The sequence below is a fragment of the Micromys minutus genome, assembly GCF_963924665.1.
Source record: "Micromys minutus genome assembly, chromosome: 24".
Classification (NCBI taxonomy): Eukaryota; Metazoa; Chordata; class Mammalia; order Rodentia; family Muridae; genus Micromys; species Micromys minutus.
Genome location: NC_137959.1, coordinates 32,493,479 through 32,516,639, shown reverse-complemented (window position 1 = coordinate 32,516,639; position 23,161 = coordinate 32,493,479). Strand labels below are relative to the sequence as shown.

The following is a 23,161-nucleotide window of genomic DNA, read 5'->3' as shown; positions in this document are numbered from 1 at the left end:
AGCATTAGAAAAGAAAGGTGCGAGCGGACTTGGCTCCACAGCGCTGAATCTCGCCCAACCGCCTCTCAGAGATCAGGATAGAGAGACCGGAGAGCCAGGTAGGGGCGGAACCGCGGTCGTTTGCCAGGCAGTGGCAGCCGGTTTTTCCAGGGGCTGGAAGAATCTGGAACAAGGGTACTGGGCACAGACTCCAAGAGAAGCCTCAACTCGCCTCGCCGCGCCCCGGGCAAATTGCATGGCGCGCCCCTAGCAAGTGACTCAACCCACTTCGTGACGTTAGCTGTCACAAGTCAGGTTCCGCTCCTCCGCCGTGGGAAATAGTCCCCAGCCCCGCCCCGTGTTGTGCGCGGAGCCAATCTCTGCAAGGTAGGGCGTGGCTAACGCGGCCCCCTTGGATTCCTCCGCTGGAGTCAGCTGTAGTGAGGTCGAGGGAGTCGCCATTTTGGATGCTGAGCTGCTAATCGGAAGTCGGCTTCTTCCGTTTTCGCGTCTGGATCCCTCCAGGTGAGCGAGCCATCCTCAGCCTTAGACATCTTTGTCTTCCTCTTCCTTCTACGCCACGCTTTTACGGGACTCCTGCCGGCGTTAGGGCCTTGAGGTCAAGCCATCAGCGCCGTGTCAGCGGGGAAGAAAGGGGGAAGCCCTGGCGGTCGGGGTCAGGCCTGAGGTCGGGCTCCGGCCGTGGGAGGGGGTGGGGCCGCCGAGACGAGTCCTGAGGTCGTGGTTTCTGGGCATGACCTGGGCACTGAGGAGACACCCCTCTGCTGTGTCTTGTGGTTGGGACCCCCTGGAACGCCTTGTCCCCACCCGCCGGGGTCGCTGCGGGGTGAGTCAGACGTGGAGAGTCCGAATTAGCGCTCCTCTTCCGGGTCCTGTGGTCAGTCAGGCGAGGCACTCGGTACTTTGAACTTGAGGTAGGATGCGGACCGGACCTGGGCTGTGGACTGCAGAGGGAGGCTAAGGGGGCTTTCTGTGTTCTATCTGATGATGAACGGCTCCCGGAGGAGATTGTCATTTCTTTTGTTATGCCTTCTTAGTGTTTGGTTCTGGTGGTATTATTGTTATTATTGTTATTGTTATTATTATTACAACAACAAAAGAGTATAACTCCTTAATCAAACAATCAACTCATGCCATTGTTTCAGTCATACTTTTTTTATACATGTATTTTTTTCTTACTTAATAAAATGTTAGTCGATACATTTATTAACATCTCACACCCTTCAAAGTTTTTGACCTTCATGGGAAACTTCACAGTATCCTTGTGTTTAAGTCATGGGGCTTCTTAACATTTTTCACTTGTGTTTTTAAAACACAGTTTTCTTCCTCAGATTACTTTTTTTCTTGTGTCTCTGGTTTCTAACAAGACCTGAGCCCCTGGAATCTTTACCACGTAAGCTCTGGTCAGGATCGAGTCCCAATTATGTGTAACCTGCTGTGGTTTGAAGTAAAACTGCAAAACAAAGTGTAGTTTAACCAAATGATTTCAAGTAGAACTTTTAAATTACTGATAATGAGGTTTCCTTTTCTTTTTTCTTTTCCTTTAAATATTTATTTTTATTTTATGTGTGTTATGTTTTGCCTAGACCTTTGTCTAGGGTCCCAGGTTTATCTGCATCACAAGTGTGCTTGGTGCCTGTGAAGTTCAAAGAGGGTTTTAGACTCTCTGGAACTAGAGTTATTGGATAATTGTAAGCCACCATGTGGGTGTTGAGAGTTGAATCCAGGTCCTCTGCAGGTAACATCTATAGACTAGGAGCTGGACTGAAGGAAGAGGAGGAAGGCTCATGTGATGGCTAGGCATTTAGAGGCCCTTGTGGCCAAGCCTGGTGTGAGTTGATCCTCAGTACCTATGTGGTAGAAAGAGTACCCATAATTGTTCCACACTTGTACTCTGGCCCTTGCAAATGCATATGCATGCGCGCGCGCGCGCGCGCACACACACACACACACACACACACACACACACACACACACAAATAAAGTTTTAAAATCCTTAAGTTGACACTCAACTGTTTGCTGTTTGCTTCGCACTCATTAATAGTCAATACAGAACAGTTATTTTTGCTGATGTTCTGTCTGCTAGATTGATGAATTACTACCAAGGTAGGTATATGGAGGCTTCTAACTATAACTAGATTGTTGTGTTTCTTTTTGGTGTGTGTCAAGTTTTGTTTCATGTGTTTTGAATCTTTTCTCATGAGAGGCATTTATTCAGAGTTACAGTTGTGTTTTCTTGGTGAATTCACCTATTTATATGGAGTGCTCCTCCTGTTAACACTAATTAGTTGGCTCTTTTTTTATTCGGACACTTTTGAGACAGGTTTCTTGTGTAGTCTAGGTTGGTTTATACGCATGATGCTCCTACCTGTCTGTGTCTCATGCTGGGAACCACCTATGTACCAGTACTCTTCTTTCCTTTTATGTGAATGTCCATATCACATGCATGCATGGTGCCCTCAGGCCAGAAAGAAGACATCAGATCCTCTAGGAATGACAGTTGTGAGCCACCATGTAGATGCAGCAAATGCTCTTACCTGCCGTGATGAGCTGTGTCTTTGATGCCCTGGATCACTACTCTTGATGTCACTTGTTTGTCTGTTGTTGCTGTTGCCACTACTGTTTTTAAGAGTCTCATCATATAGCTCAGGCTAGTATGGAACTTGCTTTGTAAACTGGACTGGTTCAGAGTCAGATCCTCCAGCCTCTGCTTCCCAACTGCTGGTATTAAATTTCTTTGCCACCAGGTCTGACCAATCATCTGTCTTTTAATGGTGTTTTTTCACTCATATTTGGTTATGTATTCACTGTATACTTGGACATCTGCTTACTTTTTGTTTGATCATTTTCTCACTGCTCTTACTACTTTGCTACCTTTAGGTTATTTGGTCACTTTCTAGTTTCCAGTGTGTTTTAAAGTAGAGATGTCTAAAGGGTGAAGTGTTCTTACTGCTTTTTCAGTCCCCAGTTTTGGTTCTCAGCACCCACTTCTGGTGTCTTACCTATAACTCCAGCTCCAAGGGATCCCTGATGCTCTCTTCTGGCCTCTTGAGGACTCCCACCTGCATGTGGCTTACACATACACAGACACATGGATAAGAATCCTTAGGAGCTGGAGAGGTGGCTCTGAGGCTAAGAGCACTGACTGCACTTCTACAGGACCCTGATCCAATTCCTAGCATCCACATGACAGCTCACAACAATCTGTAACTCTAAGATCTGACACCCTCACACAGACATACATGCAGGCAAAACACCATTGCACATAAAATAAAGTAAATAAATAAATAATTAAAAATAAAAAAATTTAAAGTGCTTTTTAGTTTATGTGTTTATTTATGATACTGTTCTAGAAGTGATAGATGTGGCTATGTTTTTAGAGACTTTTTCCACTTGTGGTAGAATGTAGAAATGTGTTTGTATATGCTTGGCCCAGGGAGTGACACTGTTAGGAGGTGTGGCCTTGTTGGAGTAGGTGTGTCACTGTGGATATGGGCTTAAGACCCTCACTCTAGCTGCCTGAAAGTCAGTCTTCCTTTAGCAACCTTAGATGAAGATGTAGAACTTTTAGATATGCTTGTACCATGCCTGCCTAGATGCTCCCAGTGCTCCTGCTTTGAAGATAATGGACTGAACCTCTGAACCTGTCAGCCAGCCCCAGCTAAATGTTGTTCTTTATACGACTTGCCGTGGTCATAGTGTCTGTTCATAGCAGTAAGTAAGACTTGCCATGGTCATGGTGTCTGTTCATAGCAGTAAAATCCTAATGAAGACAAAATGTTAACATTATATAGGTTGTTTTATCTTCTGCACCTTAGGTGATGGTTATCCTAAGTATTTTATACTTGTGTACAATGAAAATCCCATAATGTGTTATTCTTTTTTTAAAAGATTTTTATTATTATTTATTATATCTAAGTACACTGTAGCTGTAGTCAGACACACCAGAAGAGGGCATCAGATCTCATTACAGATGGTTATGAGCCACCATGTGGGTGCTGGGATTTGAACTCAGGATCTCTGGAAGAGCAGTCAGTGCTCTTAACCACTGAGCCATCTCTCCAGTCCAGGACAGATTTTTTTAAGAACTGAAAATAAATTAAAAAATTTATCTGTGGCTGAGTGTGGTGGTGCACACCTTTAATCCCAGCATTTAGGGAGGCAGAGGCAAGTAGATCTCTTGAGTTCAAAGCTGGTCTGGTCTACAGACTGCATTTCAAAACAGCTAGGTAAACACAAAGAAAAACCCTATCTTGGAAAAAATATAGATCTCTGATTCTGATTACAGCAATTTGATTATGATAAGATGAGGCATAAATCTCTAGGTTTGTCGTTTGGAGTTTATTGAGTCTGTGTTTATGTGTATTAATTTAGGGAATTTCTAGCTAGTATCTTTTCAAGTAGTTTTTATTTTTGGCATAATGTAAAGCTCAAACCTAGGGATCTTGCAAATATTTTAGCATTGAGCTATATTTCCAGCCCCTCTGGAATTTGATACACACAGATTTTTCTGTTTTGACAATATTCGAGGCTTTGTTAATTAAAAAGATCTTGTGAGTATAGTTTAATTATGCATCCCCCTTCTCTTTCCTCTAGACCCTCCTGTATATCCTTTTCTGATGCTCTTCAAATTAATGGGCTCCTTTTTCATACTGCATTGTCCCCAACCCCTGTTTTCTCTGTGTAGCCCTGGCTGTCCTGCAACTTATTCTGTAGATGAGGCTGACATTGAACTCAGAGATCTGACTGCCTCTACCTCCTGAGTCCTAGGATTAAAGGTATATGCCACCACTGCCTGGTGTACTTTTATTTTTATTTGTGTGTGTGTATGTGTGTTTATGGGTATGTGTGTGTTTAGTGTATATGCACATGTATGTACAGGTGTATGCATCTGTGTTCTTGCATGGAGTCCTGAAGTGGGTGTCTGGTATCCCAGCACATTGTCTAGTTTCTTTCGAGGCAAGGTGTCTCTGAACCTGGGATTCAAATTTTCTTGGTGAGGCTGGAAGCCAGCAAGCTTCACTGAGCCTGGCTCCACTTAGACCAGTGCTAGGATCACTGGGTGTCTAGCTTTTTACATGCGTGCTGGAATGAGAATTCCCATGTTTATGATTGTACAACAAGCACTGAGCTGTCTCCAATTATTCATTTTTATGAGATTTTTTTTTCATAATGTTTTTATTGATCATATGGGAATTTCATATCATGCACCCTTGGTTATACTGCTGTGAACAGACACCATGACAAAGGCAATTCTTTTTTTTTTTTTCTTTTTTCTTTTTTTAAAAAAGATTTATTTTATACCTAAGTACACTGTATAGCTGTCTTCAGACACACCAGAAGAGGGCATCATCTCATTACATATGATTGTGAGCCACCATGTGGTTGCTGGGATTTGAACTCAGTACCTCTGGAAGAACATTCAGCGCTCTTAACCACTGAGCCACCCCTCCACCCTCCAAAAAGAGGAGAAAACCCCCACATAACGTTAGTCCGATTTGTGTTGCCTGTATACTCATTGGAGCATGGTCAAATTCCCAGTAGTCAGCCCCTTCGAAAAAGTCTTTTCCCATCCATACATTTCTACCTTGACTCTCCTGCCAGAAGCCCTTGGTTGTGCAGGTAGATCTATTTAGCATCCTTGTCACAATTCTCTCTCTCTCTCCCTCCCCCCCCCTCTCTCTCTCCCCCTCCCTCCTTCTCCCTCCCTCTGTCTCTCTTTCCCCCTCTCCCCCTCCCTCCCTCCTTCCCCATTTTCCCCCCTTCTCTCTCAAGATTTATTTAATTTATGAGTACACTCTAGCTGTCTTGTTACATACCAGAAGATGCCATCTGATCCCATTACATTTGGTTCTAGGCCACCATGAAGTTGAACTCAGAACCTCTGGAAGAGCAGTCAGTGCTCTTAACTGAGCCCTCCCTCCATCTTTCCAGCACTCCCCTTATCACAATTTTTAATCGAGTTTCTTGTCTAGGTTGTTGTTGTTTTGTTTTGTTTTTTTTTTTGTCACCATTTTTTTCAATATTTTTAAAAAGATTTATTTATTTATTTATTTATTTATTATATACAAGTACATTGTAGCTGTCTTCAGACACACCAGAAGATGGCATCAGATCTCATTACAGATTGTTGTATAGCTTTGGCTGTCCTGGAACTTGCTTTGTAAACTAGGCTAGCCTTGAACTCAGATCCTACTGCTTCTGCTTCCCCAGTGCTGGGATTAAAGGTGTGTACCACCACTACCACTGCCTGACTCAGTTCTCTTTGTCAAATTGGAGACTTTTATTGCTCTCTCTTTAAGTGTACTGACTGCTGTACTTTTTCATTCTGTTATTGATCCTCCACACCAAGTTTCTTACTCTGCGTTTTCTATTTTTTCTTTAAATTTAAGTTTTGTGCATTTTGCAAGTCCACCATGAGCACAACTGTGAAAGCCAGAAGAGGGTTCCAGACCCTGGAACTGGGGTTTCCAAGACAGTTGTAAGCTGCTATACTGGTACTGAAAGCCAAACCCGAGCAGCAAATGCTCTTAGCCACTGAGCAGCCATCTTTCCATCCCTTGTTTTCTAACCTCTAAAATAAAAATGTGACTTTTTTTTTTTTGATATACTGTAGAAGTGACATAGCCTGCAACATAGCCTAGTTAAAAAACAGAAATCTTGGCATTTTCTGCCCTAACTTACAACTTTGCATTATTCCCCAGTGTCGTTACCTTTGTTCTGACAAGGTCATAAAAACTATAACATCATTTTAGGGGGTGGGGTCACTGATTAGTTATTTTTATTAGTGATATGATACATTCTCTGGTTTATAGATTCCACAAGGGCAGTAAGTTTTTTTTTGTTTAGGTTTATTTTATATGTATGTTTTGATCAAATGTAGGTCTGTGCACCATGTGCATGCCTGGTGCCCACGTAGGCCAGAGGAAAGTTTTGGATCTGGAACTGGGGTTACAGATGGTTGTGAGCTATTTGTCATGTCAGTGCTGGCAGGTGAATCCAGGTCTTCTGCAAGAAGTGCTCTTAACCACGGAGCCCTCCCTCTTCAGTCCATTTTTTCTAAGCTAGTGTATTGCTAGGGCTCATTATCGAAGAAATTCAATACATACTTGTGGAAGCTGTTTGAACATGTACAGCCCAGAGGTGAACCTCCAGTGTTGATCCTCAGGAGTTGACAACCTTGCTTATTTTATTTTATTTTTACACTCAAGGTTTTAATCCCTTCCCAGTCCACCCTCCTACTGTTCCACATCCCATACCCCCTCCACCCCATCCCCCACACCATCCCCCCATCTCTGGTGGTATGTCCCCACCCCATCTACTCCACTAGACCTCTAACTCCCTGGAGCCTCCAGTCTCTTGAGGGTTAAGTGCATCTTCTCTGACTGAACACAGACCGAGAGTCTTCTGCTGTATATGTGTTTAGGGACTCATATCAGCTGGTGTATGCTGCCTGGTTGGTGATCCAGTGTCTGAGAGATCTTAGGGGTCCAGGTTAATAGAGACTGCTAGTCCACTTACAGAGTCAACCTCCTCAGCTTCTTCCAGCTTTTTCTAATTCAACCACGGGGATCAGTAGCTTCTGTTGGTTGGGTGTAAATATCTGCATCTGACTCTTTCAGTTGCTTGTTGGGGTTTTTTGGAGGGCAGTCATGATAGGTCCCTTTTGGTGAGTACTTCATAATCTCAGTAATGGTGTCAGGCCTTGGGACCTCCCCTTGAGCTGGATCCCCTTTTGGGCCTGTCACTGAACCTTCTCCTTAGGCTATTCTCCATTCCCATCCCTGCAGTTTTTTTCAGACAGGAACAGTTACGAGTTTTGACTGTGGAATAACAACCCCATCCCTCACTTGATGCCCTGTCTTTCTGCTGGAGGTGGGCTCTACAAGTTCCCTCTCTCTACTGTAGGGCATTATATCTAGGGTCCCCCTGCCCACCTTTGAGTCCTGAGGGTCTTTTACCTCCCAGTTCTCTAGTACATTCTGGAGGGTCCTCCCAACATTCTGTCTCCCTAGGTTGCCTGTTTCCATTCTTTCTGCTGGCTCTCAGGGCTTCAGTCCTTTCCCCCCACCCAATACCAGATCATTGCCTTCCCCTGCCCCTCACCCCCGTCAACCTTGTTTTTTTTGAGACAGGTTCTTAAGTGAAAACCTGGAGCTCACCTGGAGCTAGGCTGTTTGGCTATTCTGAGTCCCAGGGATCTGCCTGTCTCTGCTGGCCCAGCTTTCTTATGTAGTTGTTGGTATTGAACTCAGGTTGTTAGATCTGAGCAGCATATACTTTGCCAACTAAGCAGCCTCTGCAGTACCTCCACCTGCCCCTATTTTCTTTTTAAAGATATATTTATTCTCTCATACATTATATCCTGACCTCAGTTTCCTCTCCCTCCACTCCTCCCAGTTCCTACCCCACTTCACCTCTCCCCTAGATCAATTCCAGTTTCCCTTTAAAAAAAAAAAAGGTAGGTCTCCCAGGGATGTCCACTGAATATGGCCTAATGAGATACAATGACTGATGGCTGGACATACCAACCCAGTAGGAGAAAGGAGTCTCAAGCATAGTCAACAGAGTCAGAAACAGCTTCCATTGTTGGAAGTCCCACAAGAACACAAGCTATACAACCATAAGGTATATGCAGAGGACCTAGCTCGAACCCATATAGGGTCCATGTTTGCCATTCCTTTTCAGTGAGCTCCCATGAGAGCTGCTTAGTTTATTCTGTGGGCTTTGTTCTTGTGTCTTTGACCCCTCTGGCTTCTACAATCCTTCCTCATCTTTTTCTGTGTGCACACTCCCATTTTCCTGGCCCTTGTACATGTGATCTGAGCTCTATCATAGTTTATAGTGCAATAAAGGACTCAGTGCTACATGATATAGATTGTTTACCTGGGGTTTGGTTTCAGGTGAATTTAGGTTTTAGGTTAGTGTGTTTGCCTATGTTACCCTGGCTGGAACTATTAAGATTCAAGGAATCTTCCCACCTCTTTCTTCAGGGTCTAGAGGTACAGATGCCATGCTGGGCTTGTGTTTACGTTTTATTCTTAGTTCTGCTCACTGTTGCTGGCTGACTTGGTACAGGTTACTAGAAAGTAAAGTATAATAGTTGTTAATGCTTGCCTTTCTTCTCTACTTCCAATTCATCTCTGCTATGAGTGCCTGAGAATATTGATACTGTTTGGATCTATCAACACATGTTCTGCTAAGTATTGGCATTAGAGTATTCTGCTAGAGTCTAACTCTCAGAAAGCTTCTTGTTTTCTGGAACCTGGGATTTTACACACACAACTTCTTGTGCTTGGGAGGTTTTTGGTTTGAGACAGAATCTTGACAAGTGTCAACTTGTACTACCACATCAGGCACAGATTTTTCCTTTACAAATGTCTGGTTTGTTCTTTAAGATGTAGCTTACTTAGGCGTTGCCATCTAGAGGACCTTTTATTGATTGTCCTAAGAATTTAGGTCATTTCTTTACAATAGGTTTTTCAGTCTTAGTTCTGTTGAGGTTGGGACAGACTGTAAGGCCACTGTCTTGTTCATTCTTGAATGTTTAATGGTACCCTAGGCCTCTGCCTACTAGTTGCTGATAGCCTCCTCTCCAGTTATGACAATGCAGATGTCTCCAGTCACTCCCAGTTGAGAGACTCTAGGATTATAGGTTTGTTTTTTCAAACACTCTGATAGCTTCCTGAGTTTTAATTATTTTTTTCTTCAATAGAATATAATTTCCTTATGAGAATCAGAGGCTGTACTTATCTCCTAATTTCCAGTATTTAGCCAGTTTCTGACACATAATAAATTCTTGTTGAATGGATGGATCGTATTTCAGCATAATAGATCAGAGATACTGTCTGACCCTGGATAGAAGTTTTCCAGTGTAGTATAAAGGTTTCTGGAGGCCATTTTACAAAAGAAAGTATCCTGTTATCTTCTGAAAGTGCTTTTACACAAGCAAATACTAGTCCTAATGTTTGTACTGTTTGTCCGGTTTTTCTTTTCCTTGCTTACTTTATCAGGTTCAGCTTCTGCTCAGATATTATATTGCTTTAAAGTTTTGAGTCCAGAAATAAAATTGAGAGAAATAGAAATTGTAATGTCATGAGACAGAATATACAGTGGTCAGTGCACAGTATGCGTCCTGACATCTTGTGTTTACATTGACTGTAATGGTCGCTTGGCACAACTTTTGGTAAATAGCACTCTGTCATAGAACTTCATAAAGCAGGTTCGAGCTTTTGTTCATGCTCTTGTATAACACTTTGTGTCTAACTATATACTAATGACATTTCTGAGGTACCAGACAATAGCTTTTCTCAAAGACTCGGATTTAGTTGCAGTTTGAGAAATTAACATGAGGATATTTTGAGTTTGGTTCTAGCTTTAGCAAACTTTTTTAAAAAGAGCGTTATTTTTGAAATCTTTTTTTTTAATGGAATACTTCCTGCCTAGTTTTTTGTTTTGTTTTTTGAGACAGCCTGTCTCTATAGCAGTGGCTATTCTGGAGCTCACTACGTAGGCCTGGTTGGCTTCATACTCAGAGTCTGCCTACCTTTGCTTCCTAAGTACTGGGACTAAAGGTGTGTGACACCAGTGATGCCTGGCCTCCTTGTCTTTTTATTCACTTGTTTCCAAGGCCAATACCTACATACTAATTTTATGTTTCACCACATTATTTTATATTTCATATCTACTTGTTCCTGTTCACTCAGTTCTTTGAACAATGGTAAAATGATATGTAAACAAGATGTTTAGATCATGTCATTGTTTTAGGAAAGCTCTAGGGGCTGAGGGAGGGGATAGCTCAGTGAGTAGAGATGTGCTCAGCATGTACATAGTCCTGGGTTTAATTCCAACACCAAAAAGAAAAAAAGGAAAGAGAACACTCTGATCTGTGGTACTAGTCTGACTCTAAGTAGTGCTAGTTCCTGAACTAATTGGACTTTTCATTGTGCTGCTACTTTTTCCAGGAGGAGCAGGACAGCATGCTGGGCTCTGGTTTCAAAGCTGAGCGCTTACGAGTCAATTTGAGATTAGTTATAAATCGTCTTAAACTGTTGGAGAAAAAAAAAAGTGAGTACTGTTACTGTACCATACCACCCCACCCCCATCCTTTTCTACTATGAACTGCCAGCATCCCAAGCTGGATCTTTGAAGCTAGTATTGTGGAGTCTTTCTCATAGCTGTATAGTTAACTAGGATACATGTCTGCTTCTGCTTCATGTATAGTTAAACTGAGACACTTTGTTGCAGAGAAAGGGACATAATGTTGACCCCTCTGTAATTGTATGCTCTGAATCCATGGGTTTCACATCCATGCATTCAGACTAATGCTGATCAGAAGTATTCAGAGGAAAAAAATGTATCTGCATATCTGCATTGAGTATGTACAGAATTCTTGTCATTATTACAAAATATTCATTATAACAACCATTTATGTAGCATTTCTATAATTCAGTATAAGTAATCTAATGTAGTTAAAAGTATACAGGAAGCTAAGCTTAGATGATCTGCACACCTTTTGCCATTTTCTATGTCTTAGGCACTCAAGCCTCCTTATTGTGGTTTACAGTCTATGGCTCCTGAGTTGAAAATGTCAGTCAGTCTCATAGTCTTATCTGTACAGGATGGCAGATTCTAGAGTAGTAATGAAGAGAGTAGGTGTGCTAAGGGAGTATGAGTTCGGATACTGTAGATTACAGCACCCATCTTCTCAGTCTTCTTTGGTGGGTGGAGGTCTGCCTACTGGCCAGGTTCCAGTGCACTACTGCTGTGTGACTGGAGTGGGGTTTGTGTCCCAGCGGAACTGGCTCAGAAAGCAAGGAAGGAGATTGCTGACTATCTGGCTGCTGGAAAGGATGAACGAGCACGCATCCGTGTGGAGCACATAATCCGGGAAGACTACCTTGTGGAGGCCATGGAGATCCTGGAGCTGTACTGTGACCTGCTGCTGGCTCGGTTTGGCCTTATCCAGTCTATGAAGTAAGATATCTTGCCTTAGAGGCTAAACATATCTATAATTTCTCAGTCTACGTGGATCCGCAGCAAGCTAACACTGAGAGGTTCTTTCACATACCCAAGGATCTTTTGCCTGTTAGTGAAAAGAAAACAGACTCTGAAGTCCAGTGTCCCAGGTTTGAGTCTCACTTGGGTCAGCTTCTTTGAGGTTTGTGCACTTGGGTGTGTCACTTAGTTTCTCCAAAAGCAAAATAGGGAAATGAAATTGCTAGAATGCTAGTTTCCAGAAGCCAGTGTAATTTGTCAAGTACCTGGACATTACAATGACTGTGGCTTTTGTTGGTTTGTTTTAAAGAATGTTAAGTTACATATTTTTTTCTTCATTAGGGAGCTAGATTCTGGTCTAGCTGAATCTGTATCTACACTGATCTGGGCTGCTCCTCGGCTGCAGTCGGAAGTGGCTGAGTTGAAAATAGTGAGTATAAGCAATTTCTGTAATAGACATTTGATTTTTGGATTTGTTATAGACAAAGTCTTATTGTGTCACTGGCCAGTGTTGCTGGTCTGGAACTTACATCTAAACCAGGCTAACCAAACACTCACAGAACTACTCTTCTTCTGCCTCTGAGTGTTGGAATGAAAGGAAATGGCACCATGCCCAGTCTGTAGTTTTTTTGTATCATTATTAAAGTTTATTTGTTTAACTGGGTATCTTGTACACAAGCTTCTGGCTTTGAAATAGGCTTTGTTAATCAGTCACTTTTCAGATCTTCATAGCATAGAAATTGTTTTGAGAATATGAACAACTTTCTAAAGGACTTACTTCAGCGCCAAAGGTTGTTGCCTGTCTTAGTCAGGGTTTTTATTGCTGTACAAAACATCATGATGAAGAAGCAAGTTGGGGAGGAAAGGGTTTTGCAGTAAATATCTTAAAAATTGTGGATTACCTACACATTCTCACTCAGCGCCGAACTGCACAGAGCTGCAGGCCACTGAGCTGGAACCACTCGCCCCGGCTGCTTCTCTACCACACGGTCTGCTAGCCACCCTTTCCCAGCTTTCTCTCTCCCAGCTGGAAACTTTTTTCACATTTCCCACAGCCCTGTAAAATCATGACTCAATAATCAATAATTTATCAATAAGATTTATATGTTAAATTCTCAGTCCACAATACATCCACACAATAAGCTTACAACCTGTTGACAAAGATATAAACCACTCACCTAGATAAGACAAATTGACCTATAGAAATCCTTAAAAATATTCATATCTACCTATGGCCAATTAAGACTCCTGGATCTAGATCCTCCTTCTTTGGCTTTTTCTTGATTCTCCTTCCTTCCTCCTTTCCTGCCGTATAAAAACTTTGTCCCCACCTTACTCTCTACTGTCCATGTATTGCCTTGACATCAACAAACAGGGTTTATTCAGCTTAAACTTCCACACTGGTTCATCACTAAAGGAAATCAGGGCAGGAACCTGGAGGCAGGAGCTGATGCAGAGGCCATGGTGGGGTGCCTTTTACTGGATTGTTTTCCTGGCTTGTTCAGTTTGCCTTTTTATACAACCCCGGACTACCAGCCCAGGGATGGCACCACTCAATGCCCTCCCTTCCCTTGAGGAAACTGAGAAAATGCCTTACAGCAGAGGATCCATTCTCTTTGATGACTCCAGCTTGTGTCAAGTTGACACACAAAACCAGCCAGTATTAAATTATTTCTTAGTTGGGTGTGGTAGTCTGTGCATATAGTCCCTGTACTTGGAGGCTGAGGCAAAAGCATGAGTAAAGGCCAGTCTAGATTTCATTCTATAACCTTTCTCAAAGAGGACAGGAGCGTGGGAAGGAACAAGGAGAAAAATATGTATTAGACACGTATATATTTGCTTAATATGCGTTTTGCTTTCTGTCATCTTGTTTTTGTGGTGTTGGGGGTCAAACCTAGGCCCTCACACAGCTGTGTCTGTCCTCACACATACTGAGCAGGTCTCCTCTACCGAGCTACATCCATCCAGAACATTTTGTTGTTGTTGCTGTTTTTAAGCTCTTTATGTGTATGAGTGTTTGCCTGCCTGCATGTATGTATGTGTATCATGTCCATGCCTGGTTTCTGCAGAGGCTACAAGAGTTCCAGGTTCCCTAGAACTGGAGTTATATATAGGCAGTTGTGAGCCGCTATAGCAAATGCTATTTTTTTCTTTCCTTTTTCTTTCTTTTTCTTTTTTTGAGATGGGGAGTCTTAAGGTTTCTATTGTTGTGAAGAGACAACATGACCATGGTAACTCTTATAATGGAAAACATTTAATTTGGGGCTGGATTACGGTTTCAGAGGTTTAGTTTGTTATTGTTGTGGTGGGAAACGTGGCAGTGTGCAGGCAGACATGATGCTGGAGAAGTAGCTGAGAGTTCTGTATCTCAGTCTGCATGCAACAGGAGACTGTGTGCCACACTGGGTTTAGCTTGAGCATGTGAGACCTCAAATCCCTCCCAAAGTGACATACTTCCTCCAACAAGGCCATAGCTAATAGTGCACTCCTTACAAGCCTGTGAGGACCAGTTACATTCATCTACCACACAGGGTCTCATAACCCAGAGTGGTTTTGCATTTGCTATGTAGTTAAAAGTAACCTTGAGCTCCTGAGTGCTGACATGATAGGCCTTACTGTGGACAGTTCACAATTTACTGTTTTTGCACAGTTGTAAGCCATAAAATTGAAGCATTTTAAGGTAACAAATCCTATGTTAAGGCAACTCCTTGCTTTCAAATCCTGAAGTAGCTTTTTGTGATTCTCATGTTCTATAGATCTATGATGTGTAGCATCTGGCTCCCATGTAACTCTTTTCAGTCTTTACCAAATACCTTAAGTTCCATTCTAGACCTACTGACTTTGTTTTGGCTTTCTGAACTGGCCATGTTTTAGCCCCAGGAAACCTTTACATATTTTCCTAGAACAATATTTTTTCTATCTTGTTGAGTTAACTTGTTTTGTTTCTTACTATGCAGCCTTGGCTGGTCTCAAACTTGTGGGGGTCCTCCTGCCTCTGCCTCTCATTAGGGGTTACAGATATATGATACTGTACCCAGCTCTTTGCTTAGTTTACTTCTGACAATCTTCCAAATATTGCCTCTTCAGAGGGAACTTCTGCTCAGGTCTGATTTGCATGTTGTACCTTCCTTTAGTGGCTGCAGGTGGACCTTTATTGGGTTATTATTACTATTAATATTATAATTTTGCACATAGATAAGACTCCTTAGGAATGGTGTCTTTTTTTTTTTTTTTTTTTTTTTTTTTTTTTGTTTATTTGTTTTTCAAGACAGGGTTTTTCTGTGTAGCCTTGGCTGTCCTGGAATTTCCTCTGTAGACCAGTCTGGCTCCTGCCTCTGCTACCAAGAGCTGTCATTAAAGGTATGCACTGCCACTGCTTAGCTTAATAGTGTCCTTTTTGTTCATCATATATTACTGGTTTTGGAGGTGGGGCATGTAGCCCTGGCTATCCTTGAACTGATGTTTTGCTTCCACCACCTTAGTTAGTGGGTTATAGGCATACACCACGTTTTCAGCTCATAACTGCACTTTGAGTATTTATCAATACTTACTGAGAGTGTTTGCAGTTAGGTGCTGCTTTCTGGGTAAATGAAAAATAATGTACACCTACCAAGGTTTTGTAGACATTGTGTTTTGTTTTTGCTGGACATAGTGTGCCATGCCTTTAATCCCAGCACTCAACAGGCAGAGGCAGGTGGATTGCTTGAGTTCAAGGACAGCCTGGTCTACAGAGTGACTTCAAGAACAGCTGGGGCTACACAGAGAAACCCTGTCTCAACAAACAAAAACAACTGACTTTTTTTTAAAACCTAGTAGTAAAGATATGTTTAATGTTGATAGGAGAAATTGTGAAGCTGTTTATGGGAGTAGTTTCTGTTAACAGTTTTTTTTTTTGTTGTTGTTTTTTGTTTTTTGTAGGTTGCTGATCAGCTCTGTGCCAAATACAGCAAGGAATATGGCAAGCTGTGTAGGACCAACCAGATTGGGACTGTGAATGATAGGGTAATGAACCTCTCTGATAAGTAGGACCCAGCGGGACAGGTAGTTTGATTACCAGCAGGCGTTTGAGTTGTACAGGTGCATGGCTGAGGTAGCTGGGGATATACCTGTGTGGCCTGCAGTGCTGGCTCTCTCCCTGTCCGAACCGCGTTATTGAGCTTTTCTCTTTTCCATCCTCTGTGAGTTAGGAAGTGGAAAGTGGAAAGAAGGGTTGGAGAAATGAAATGGGGGAAGGCATTAATGCTGAGTACCTGTCTCATAACTAGAGAGTGAGGAAAGCACTTGACCTGTAGTGTACCTTTTGACTGGGAAAAAATAGTTCATCTTTATTCTTATCTTCCTCAGTTATACCAGGAAGATGAGAGAAACTAAATTTTAAAAGAAGTAGGTCGGGACTAGGCTGATTGTATGGATGCTTCTTAACATCAATCTTTTATTGCAGCTAATGCACAAACTTAGTGTAGAAGCCCCACCCAAAATCCTAGTGGAGAGATACCTGATTGAAATTGCCAAGAATTACAATGTACCTTATGAACCTGACTCTGTGGTCATGGTAAGTTTATGCCTGAGCACAAAGGGAAATTTGACTATGTAGGACTTCTTCAGGAGCAGGGAGCTATTATTTATACTAGCTGAATTGGTGCACATAAGCCTTTGATACTTTCTTATATAATAAACATAACTGCAAACCTCACAGGGCATTTAAAGTGTGAGAGTGAGCTAATGAAGGCAGCTTGAGAATGCACAGCCGTGACTGAAATGGTAAAGCATGTTATCTCTGCCTTTCGGTGAGCATGAAGAGATGGAGGATCCCCTTGTACATAGCAGTAGTCCACGATCTACATAGTTCACTTATTGTGCTATTTTCAGGGAGTGGTTAGAAAGTGGAGTGTAGATAGATGTGTAAAACAAATTCTCTGTCTCTGATTATAATAATGATTCAACAATTAAAGTTAGTGGGGTATGATAGTTCCTACGTTAACCAACCTCTAACACACCCAGGACAGCAGCATTTCCCCAGCTCTCAGGACTATTAATGTGTTCTTTAGACCTTCCCTCTGCTGGACAAGGTGTTCTTTCCTGGAACATTTTCTTCCTAATCTCCTACAGCAGGGATTTTTAAATTTTTAAATTCTCTACTCTGTCCCCTTCTATCCCTTGGAGACCTTTGCCTCCCTTGCTTTCCCTTAAGAATAACCGTGCTTCCTAGGGAATTGTCTGAGGCTGTGGTGCAGCATTACGGTGTAGTGTTCTCCCTAATGCCGTCACTTTCCCTACAGCTGTTGATGAAAGAAAAACAGTGTCAGGTTAGCAAAAGTGCAGTTAATCCCATTAACTAGGGAGGTAGAAGCAAGAGGATCAGTTCAAGGCTAGCCTGGGCTATATGAGACCAAAGTAGACAACTTTTATGCTTCTATATGTATCCCTAGACTTTTCTAGGGAACATGGCTATGGCCATGGATTAATATATGCTTCTGTCTTTTTCTTAGGCAGAAGCTCCTGTTGGGGTGGAGACAGATCTTATTGATGTTGGATTTACAGATGATGTGAAGAAAGGTGGTCCTGGAAGAGGAGGAGGGGGCGGGTTCACAGCCCCTGTTAGTGGACCTGATGGGATCGTGCCCATGCCCATGCCCATGCCCATGCCATCTCCTAATGCTCCCTTCTCATACCCACTGCCAAAGGGACCAGTAAGTATGTGTGGATATAGAAGGAAAGTGTGGATGCTTAGGAAATGCTGCAGAAGAGACCAGATGGGCTCTGGACACACAGAAGTTTTAGGTTACCAGGAATACAGAACAGTAACAACACTTAGATTAGCTGAGTAGTCAAGCAGGTGCATTGAGGAACAATGTCAAATCCTGGAAAGTCCTTGGCTTTAGCTGCAAGAACTAAAATAGAAAAATCTATAGCTAGTATTAGGAAAACCAGTTTAGGGAGGGTTACTAGACAGCTGAGAACCTGTTACAGCAATGTTAGTAGGGTTTTTTGTTTTGTTTTGTTTTGTTTTCTGAAAACAAGAGTTTCCCTTTATTACCAGGCTGAAAAGCCTTGGTTGCTAGGATACTCGTTTTATAGTAAGTCATTGGTAGCAATCAAGTGATTCAGTTTTTTCCCTTGAGGCAGACATTAAAGTACTTGAAGAATAACCTTTGTAGATCTTCATGCCTGTAGTCTTTCTGACCATGTGTGATCCTTTTTTCCTTTGAGGATCTTGACTATATACATATGTACATAATGTGTTTTTACACATATTTCTTCCCAGGCCATCTAGAAGTTACAGATTGGGGGGTAGTGTTTCTGATACTGCTTTTCTCTTGCAGTCGGATTTCAGTGGATTGCCAGTGGGAACTTACCAGGCCTTTCCTAACATTCACCCACCTCAGATACCAGCAACTCCCCCATCCTATGAATCTGTAAGTGCCTGAGCCTTTTGGTAAACGGCAGGAGAGTGAATCCCATGAAGAGAGCAAAATAATGACAACAGGGAAGGCAAATTTTTGATCAAATTAGTATGGGTTTGGTCTTGCTTTTGGATTCTTTGTTGCTTTCATAGCGCCCTGGAGATGGGGAACGCGTTGGTGGCATTTGTGGTGGGCATGCTATGTCAGTACTGAAGCAAGGGATCAGGAAGGAGCTGTACTCAGGAAGTTACAGTACTCACATGGGCACAGGAACACATGCCTGCAGTCTCAGCACATTGAAGGATCAGGAGTTCAAGTCAGCCTGGACTACATGAGCCCATCTAAAACAGTAAAAGGAAGTAGTGTACCTCTGGGGTACTTAATGTAGATACATTTGTCCTACTAAACCAGTCTGAGAATTACATTGAGCTGCTATAATTTGATACTATATTTATTAGAGCAGCAGATTTATTTGTCCTTTAAGTTCACAACATTCATGGGAAGGATAGTAACAGGGTATTTGACTTAATCAGAAGTGCCCATTTAGTTCATATTCTGGTAGTTAAAACTTGAAATGGAACAAGCATGTGGCAGTTTGGGAGCTGAAATAGATCACCAATCTAAGGCCTTGTTTCAAAATTAAAACAAAAACCATGGAAGTAGTTCAGTGGCAAGGTGTGTCTATTGTGCAGGAGGCCCTAGCTGCAGCTCCTAGTGTTAGGAGTATATGGAAATTTTCATAAATGGCTCATGTGGTAAAGATGCCTTGAACTGTGTCTGCTTCAGAATTACTTGTTTTCTGCCAGTCTTGTGTATATACATACTCATACATACTTGCCTTTGAGAGCTGTTTCCAGCTCATGGTTTACTTAGAGAACAAATTGGTGTGGGTGTGCTATGTAAATGACTCACCTAGGAAGCTCTCCCTGATCCTGCGTTTGCTTATCATTCTTCCCATTGGTTTTCATCTCTAGTTGATGTGTTTTCTCCTGGAACTGAGTCTTTCTCAAGCTTTAGCATTCCATGTATCAAAACATGGCCTCCTGTCTGTGGGATGAGGTGGATCTTCAGTCCTTGAGGCCTTGGTTCTTAATAGATTTGCTAGTTTGCTTTGCCTGGAAGCTGAAAAGTGTCACAGTGTGGTAAGATTTTTCTTTCTTTGCTTAGTAGGTCAGAGGTTGGCATGGTGTCTTATGTGGTTCAGAGAGGCATGGAGAGACTAGGAGACATTTTCCTAGGAGCAATTTCTGTGCTTTTGGTGAATAACTTAGCTTTTGGAAAACAAGCTGGTGTTAGTACTTTGTCTAGAGATATCATTGTTTTTATCCTTTCGTAACAATCTTTGTTTTGCAGGTTGATGACATTAATGGTGATAAAAATGTTCCTTCTGCACAGATTGTTGGTGAGTATGTTTCAAAAAGCTTCACAGTGCTGTATCCTCTTACTCTCTTGCAGTTTCTCTCTCCAGGGCCATGGCATTCAACCCATCGTCCATAGCCTCTTTTCAGATAGGTATCTAACAAAGAACTCAGGACTTCTTGCTTTTCTCAGCCCCGATTTTTCAAGTTTTTAAAAAATTATTTTTTTTCATCATTTATATAGTATGTGGGTTTTATATACATGAGTGCAGGTTCCTATGGAGGCTGAAGGAACCTCTTAGGGTGGTTTGTTTTTAGGGTTTCTCTGTAACCTTGGCTGTCCTGTAACTCATTCTGTAGACCAGGCTTGCTTCAAACTCAGATCTACCTCCTGAGTGCTGGGATTAAAGGCACATGTCCCCGCCCTGTGGCTCCTCTTCCTTCCCCCCAACCCGGCCTAGCTTGACAGGTGGTTTTGAATTGGGTAGGAGCTGAACTTCGGTCTTCTGGAAGAGGAGCATATAATCTTAATGGCTAAGCCATCTCTTCATCCTCCACCCCATGTTTATGTATGACTATACACCATGTGCATGCAGCATGCCCTTGGAGACCAGAGAGCATTGGATTCTCCAGAACTGAAGTTAGACTGTTGTGAGTGACCATGTGGGTCCGGGGAATTAAACTCCATGTTCTCTGGAAGGAATTTTTAACCACTGAACCGCCTGTCACTCAAGGCCCTCCCCCACAGTTGGTTTTTGAAGTGAGGTAGTAAAGAAGGGTGTGTTAGGTTTCTATTATATGATAAAACATGTATGTCAAAGAAAGACAGGGCAGGATTCTGGAGGCAGAAGTTAGGGATGAATGATTACGTGCTTAAACTCATAGCTTTTAAAAACTTTTTATTGATTTTTTTTTGTGAATTTCACATCATGCATCTCAATCCCAGTCATGTCCCTGTACCCACCCTTCACCCTTGCAGTTTCCTCCCCTTCCATCTTATTGTGGAAACTGTAGTGTCACAGTGAGTCCCACAGTAAACCCTTTAGTCCATTTTTCTTTGCAATGGGTCGTTGGTCTGGTACAAGGCCTCTGCTACTTGGTCAATACTAGATCCTCACTGGGGCTGTTCTTAGATATCCTCTTGTTGCCCTGTGTCATAGAAACCCTGTAAGAGCGAATTTGTAGAACTGGTCGCTTTACATGCTCCAGCATAGATGGGGTAGATGTTGGGATGGGCTAACTCAAAGCCCTGGGGGTAGTGAGTTAGTCAGCTGGCCAGCTTTCCTGCACCACCAGGGTGAGCTCTCTAGCACTGCCCTGACTAACCCAATCCAGTTGGCAGGGGGCAGAACTGCCTTTCCCACTCTCATGCCTTTGGGGCTGGGTCACTTGTGCCCATGCCAGCAGGGCCAGCTCTGTTTTTCAGCTTGTTTTCATATACCACTCTGGACCTAGGGGAGGTATTGCCTCTGATGTTAATCTGGTGGGGGCATTTTCTCAATTGAGATTCCCTTTCCCCAAATGACTCTAGTTTGCATCCAGTTGACATCAAACTAGTCAGCACAGAGGACAAAATAGGCACAAACAGTAAGGGTGAATTTTCATAAAAAATGAAGTGCTAGGAGAGGTGGCTTAGTGGTCAAGAGCGCTGGCTGTTTTTCCAGAGGACCGAGGTTCAAGTCCCAGCAGCCCACAATTGTCTGTAACGTAACAATGGCTCTGGGAGACTCAACACCCTTACATAGACATAAATGCAGTAAAAATACCAATGCACATAAAATAAATTTAAAAATAAAATGAAGTGCTACTAGCACCCCAGAAAACATATTTGAAATTAGAGAAGTTGGGTGTGGAGTGTACTAGAGGCTGAGGCTGTAAGCTCAATGGTGGACGACTTGCCCAGCATGTTTGATCTCCAGCATTGAAAGAAAAGAAGAGCAAGGTGGAGGAACTATATACAGAATAGACCTGGGACTTCCTTATCCACTTGCTTCTACCTCCCTTGTGCTGGCATTTACCACCATGGGCAGTTGTGTGCAGTGCTGGGGACCAAACTAAGCTTTGTGTATGCTAGGCAAATACCCTCGCTGAGCTACATCCTTGGTCTCTCCTGCATTTTGGGTTATTTATTTAGTCTTCTGCCAAAAGGGATTGTGGGGTTTTTGGTACTGGTTTTGTCAAAGGATGGCTTAGTCATTCCTTTGCCACTTGTAAAGTTGTGCTCTTTGATCTGATTTAATTAGGACCCAAACCAGAAGCTCCTGCAAAGCCCCCTTCCAGACCCATGGATAATTACAATACCTTTGTACTGCCTGAGTTGCCATCGGTGCCAGACACACTCCCGACTGCATCTGCTGGAGCCAGTACCTCAGCATCAGAAGACATAGACTTTGATGATCTTTCCCGGAGATTTGAGGAACTGAAAAAGAAAACATAGGTCTCTTAAACCAGGCAACATCCACATTCTGGAAGTTGATACTGAACAGTTCTCCTTATAACAATGAGTCTCCATGAAATTCTGTTTCCTCTGTTAACCATCACTGAGTGCTCTTCCTTGGGGCTCTCCTGCTGCTCTACCAATTGTGTTGCTCTCCAGTTCTCCAGTGATCCTGAGACTAACAGCTAGAGACTCTGGCTGGAGCAGTTGGCTCCTGCTGGCTCTGTATGTCTATCTGTCTTCCTCTCACATGAATCCTTGATTCTTTCCTGGCGAGTGAGAAGTATTGTGTGTAGAGTTGCCAAAGATGGCTGGACCATGGAAGAGAATACCCTATGACGAGTTTCAACCTTGACGTGTAAATACTTCCCTCTGCATGGGGTGATTGTAGGGAGAATCAAGGCTACCATGTGTTTCCTCAGATGACTTAGAAGATGGCTCAGGAAGCCACTGTCACGGTTCCTGGAGGCTGGGCCCTCTCATTGACGTGTACACTACTCCTTGCTGCAGGGCACTGTTCCACCTGGATCCAGTTGCTGAGTTTGTTTGGGAAAGTTTTTAGTTTTACTGGATTCTCAGGGAGCCCTCTGTGGCCTTTTCCTTTATTTTGAGTGCACAGCTCTTTCTTTAGGAAAGAGCAGTGCTATGGAAATTTGCTTTTCCCCATAGCATGTTAGAAGGAGGTGCAGGTCATTATCTAAGCTAGTGTGGGCTTCCAGTTGCCTTAATAGAAGTACTCAAGTCTCTTGGGTAGAGATCTGGAAGCCTACAGGAGAGGAGGGGTACATGTTTTCATTTGAAAACTTTTACGATTAAGGGAAATCTTTACAAACTGGTATCTTACATTTTAGTGCCACGTAGCTGCAGTTCACTGCTTTCCTGGGTGGATGAGACTCTGTATTATGGTAACTGATGTGCTTCTATGCCCATGGCCAAGGCTGTCCCTCCCCAAGAGGTTAGCTTTG

General features: G+C 42.7%; 2 protein-coding genes across 2 annotated transcripts in view; one reads left to right on the top strand and one right to left on the bottom strand.

Annotated features, from left to right (window-relative positions):
• The first annotated feature begins 419 nt into the window (after nucleotides 1-419).
• IST1 (IST1 factor associated with ESCRT-III) lies at nucleotides 420-22,103 on the top strand. The gene is made up of 9 exons (XM_080937423.1): nucleotides 420-504; nucleotides 10,965-11,067; nucleotides 11,796-11,976; nucleotides 12,340-12,427; nucleotides 15,916-15,999; nucleotides 16,439-16,549; nucleotides 17,487-17,687; nucleotides 18,321-19,803; nucleotides 22,003-22,103. Exons 2-8 carry the CDS (start codon nucleotides 10,980-10,982, stop codon nucleotides 18,423-18,425), a joined length of 858 nt encoding a protein of 285 aa, XP_080793549.1. The 5' UTR covers nucleotides 420-504; nucleotides 10,965-10,979; the 3' UTR covers nucleotides 18,426-19,803; nucleotides 22,003-22,103.
• The window catches only part of PKD1L3 (polycystin 1 like 3, transient receptor potential channel interacting), a gene marked incomplete at its 5' end in the record, with an annotated part of 60,384 nt that continues 59,230 nt past the window's right edge, over nucleotides 22,008-23,161 (bottom strand). The window contains one exon of the mRNA XM_080937139.1: nucleotides 22,008-22,178. Coding sequence (XP_080793265.1) covers nucleotides 22,052-22,178 — 127 coding nt within the window. The 3' untranslated portion in view covers nucleotides 22,008-22,051. The remainder of the gene's footprint in view (nucleotides 22,179-23,161) is intronic.

Coding starts and splice junctions, on each gene's coding strand:
- IST1 (XM_080937423.1), top strand. CDS start 10,980: ATGCTGGGCTCTGGTTTCAAAGCTGAGCGCTTACGAGTCAATTTGAGA. Junction 11,068..11,795: donor ACTGTTGGAGAAAAAAAAAA/GTGAGTACTGTT, acceptor TTTGTGTCCCAG/CGGAACTGGCTCAGAAAGCA. Junction 12,428..15,915: donor AAGTGGCTGAGTTGAAAATA/GTGAGTATAAGC, acceptor TGTTTTTTGTAG/GTTGCTGATCAGCTCTGTGC.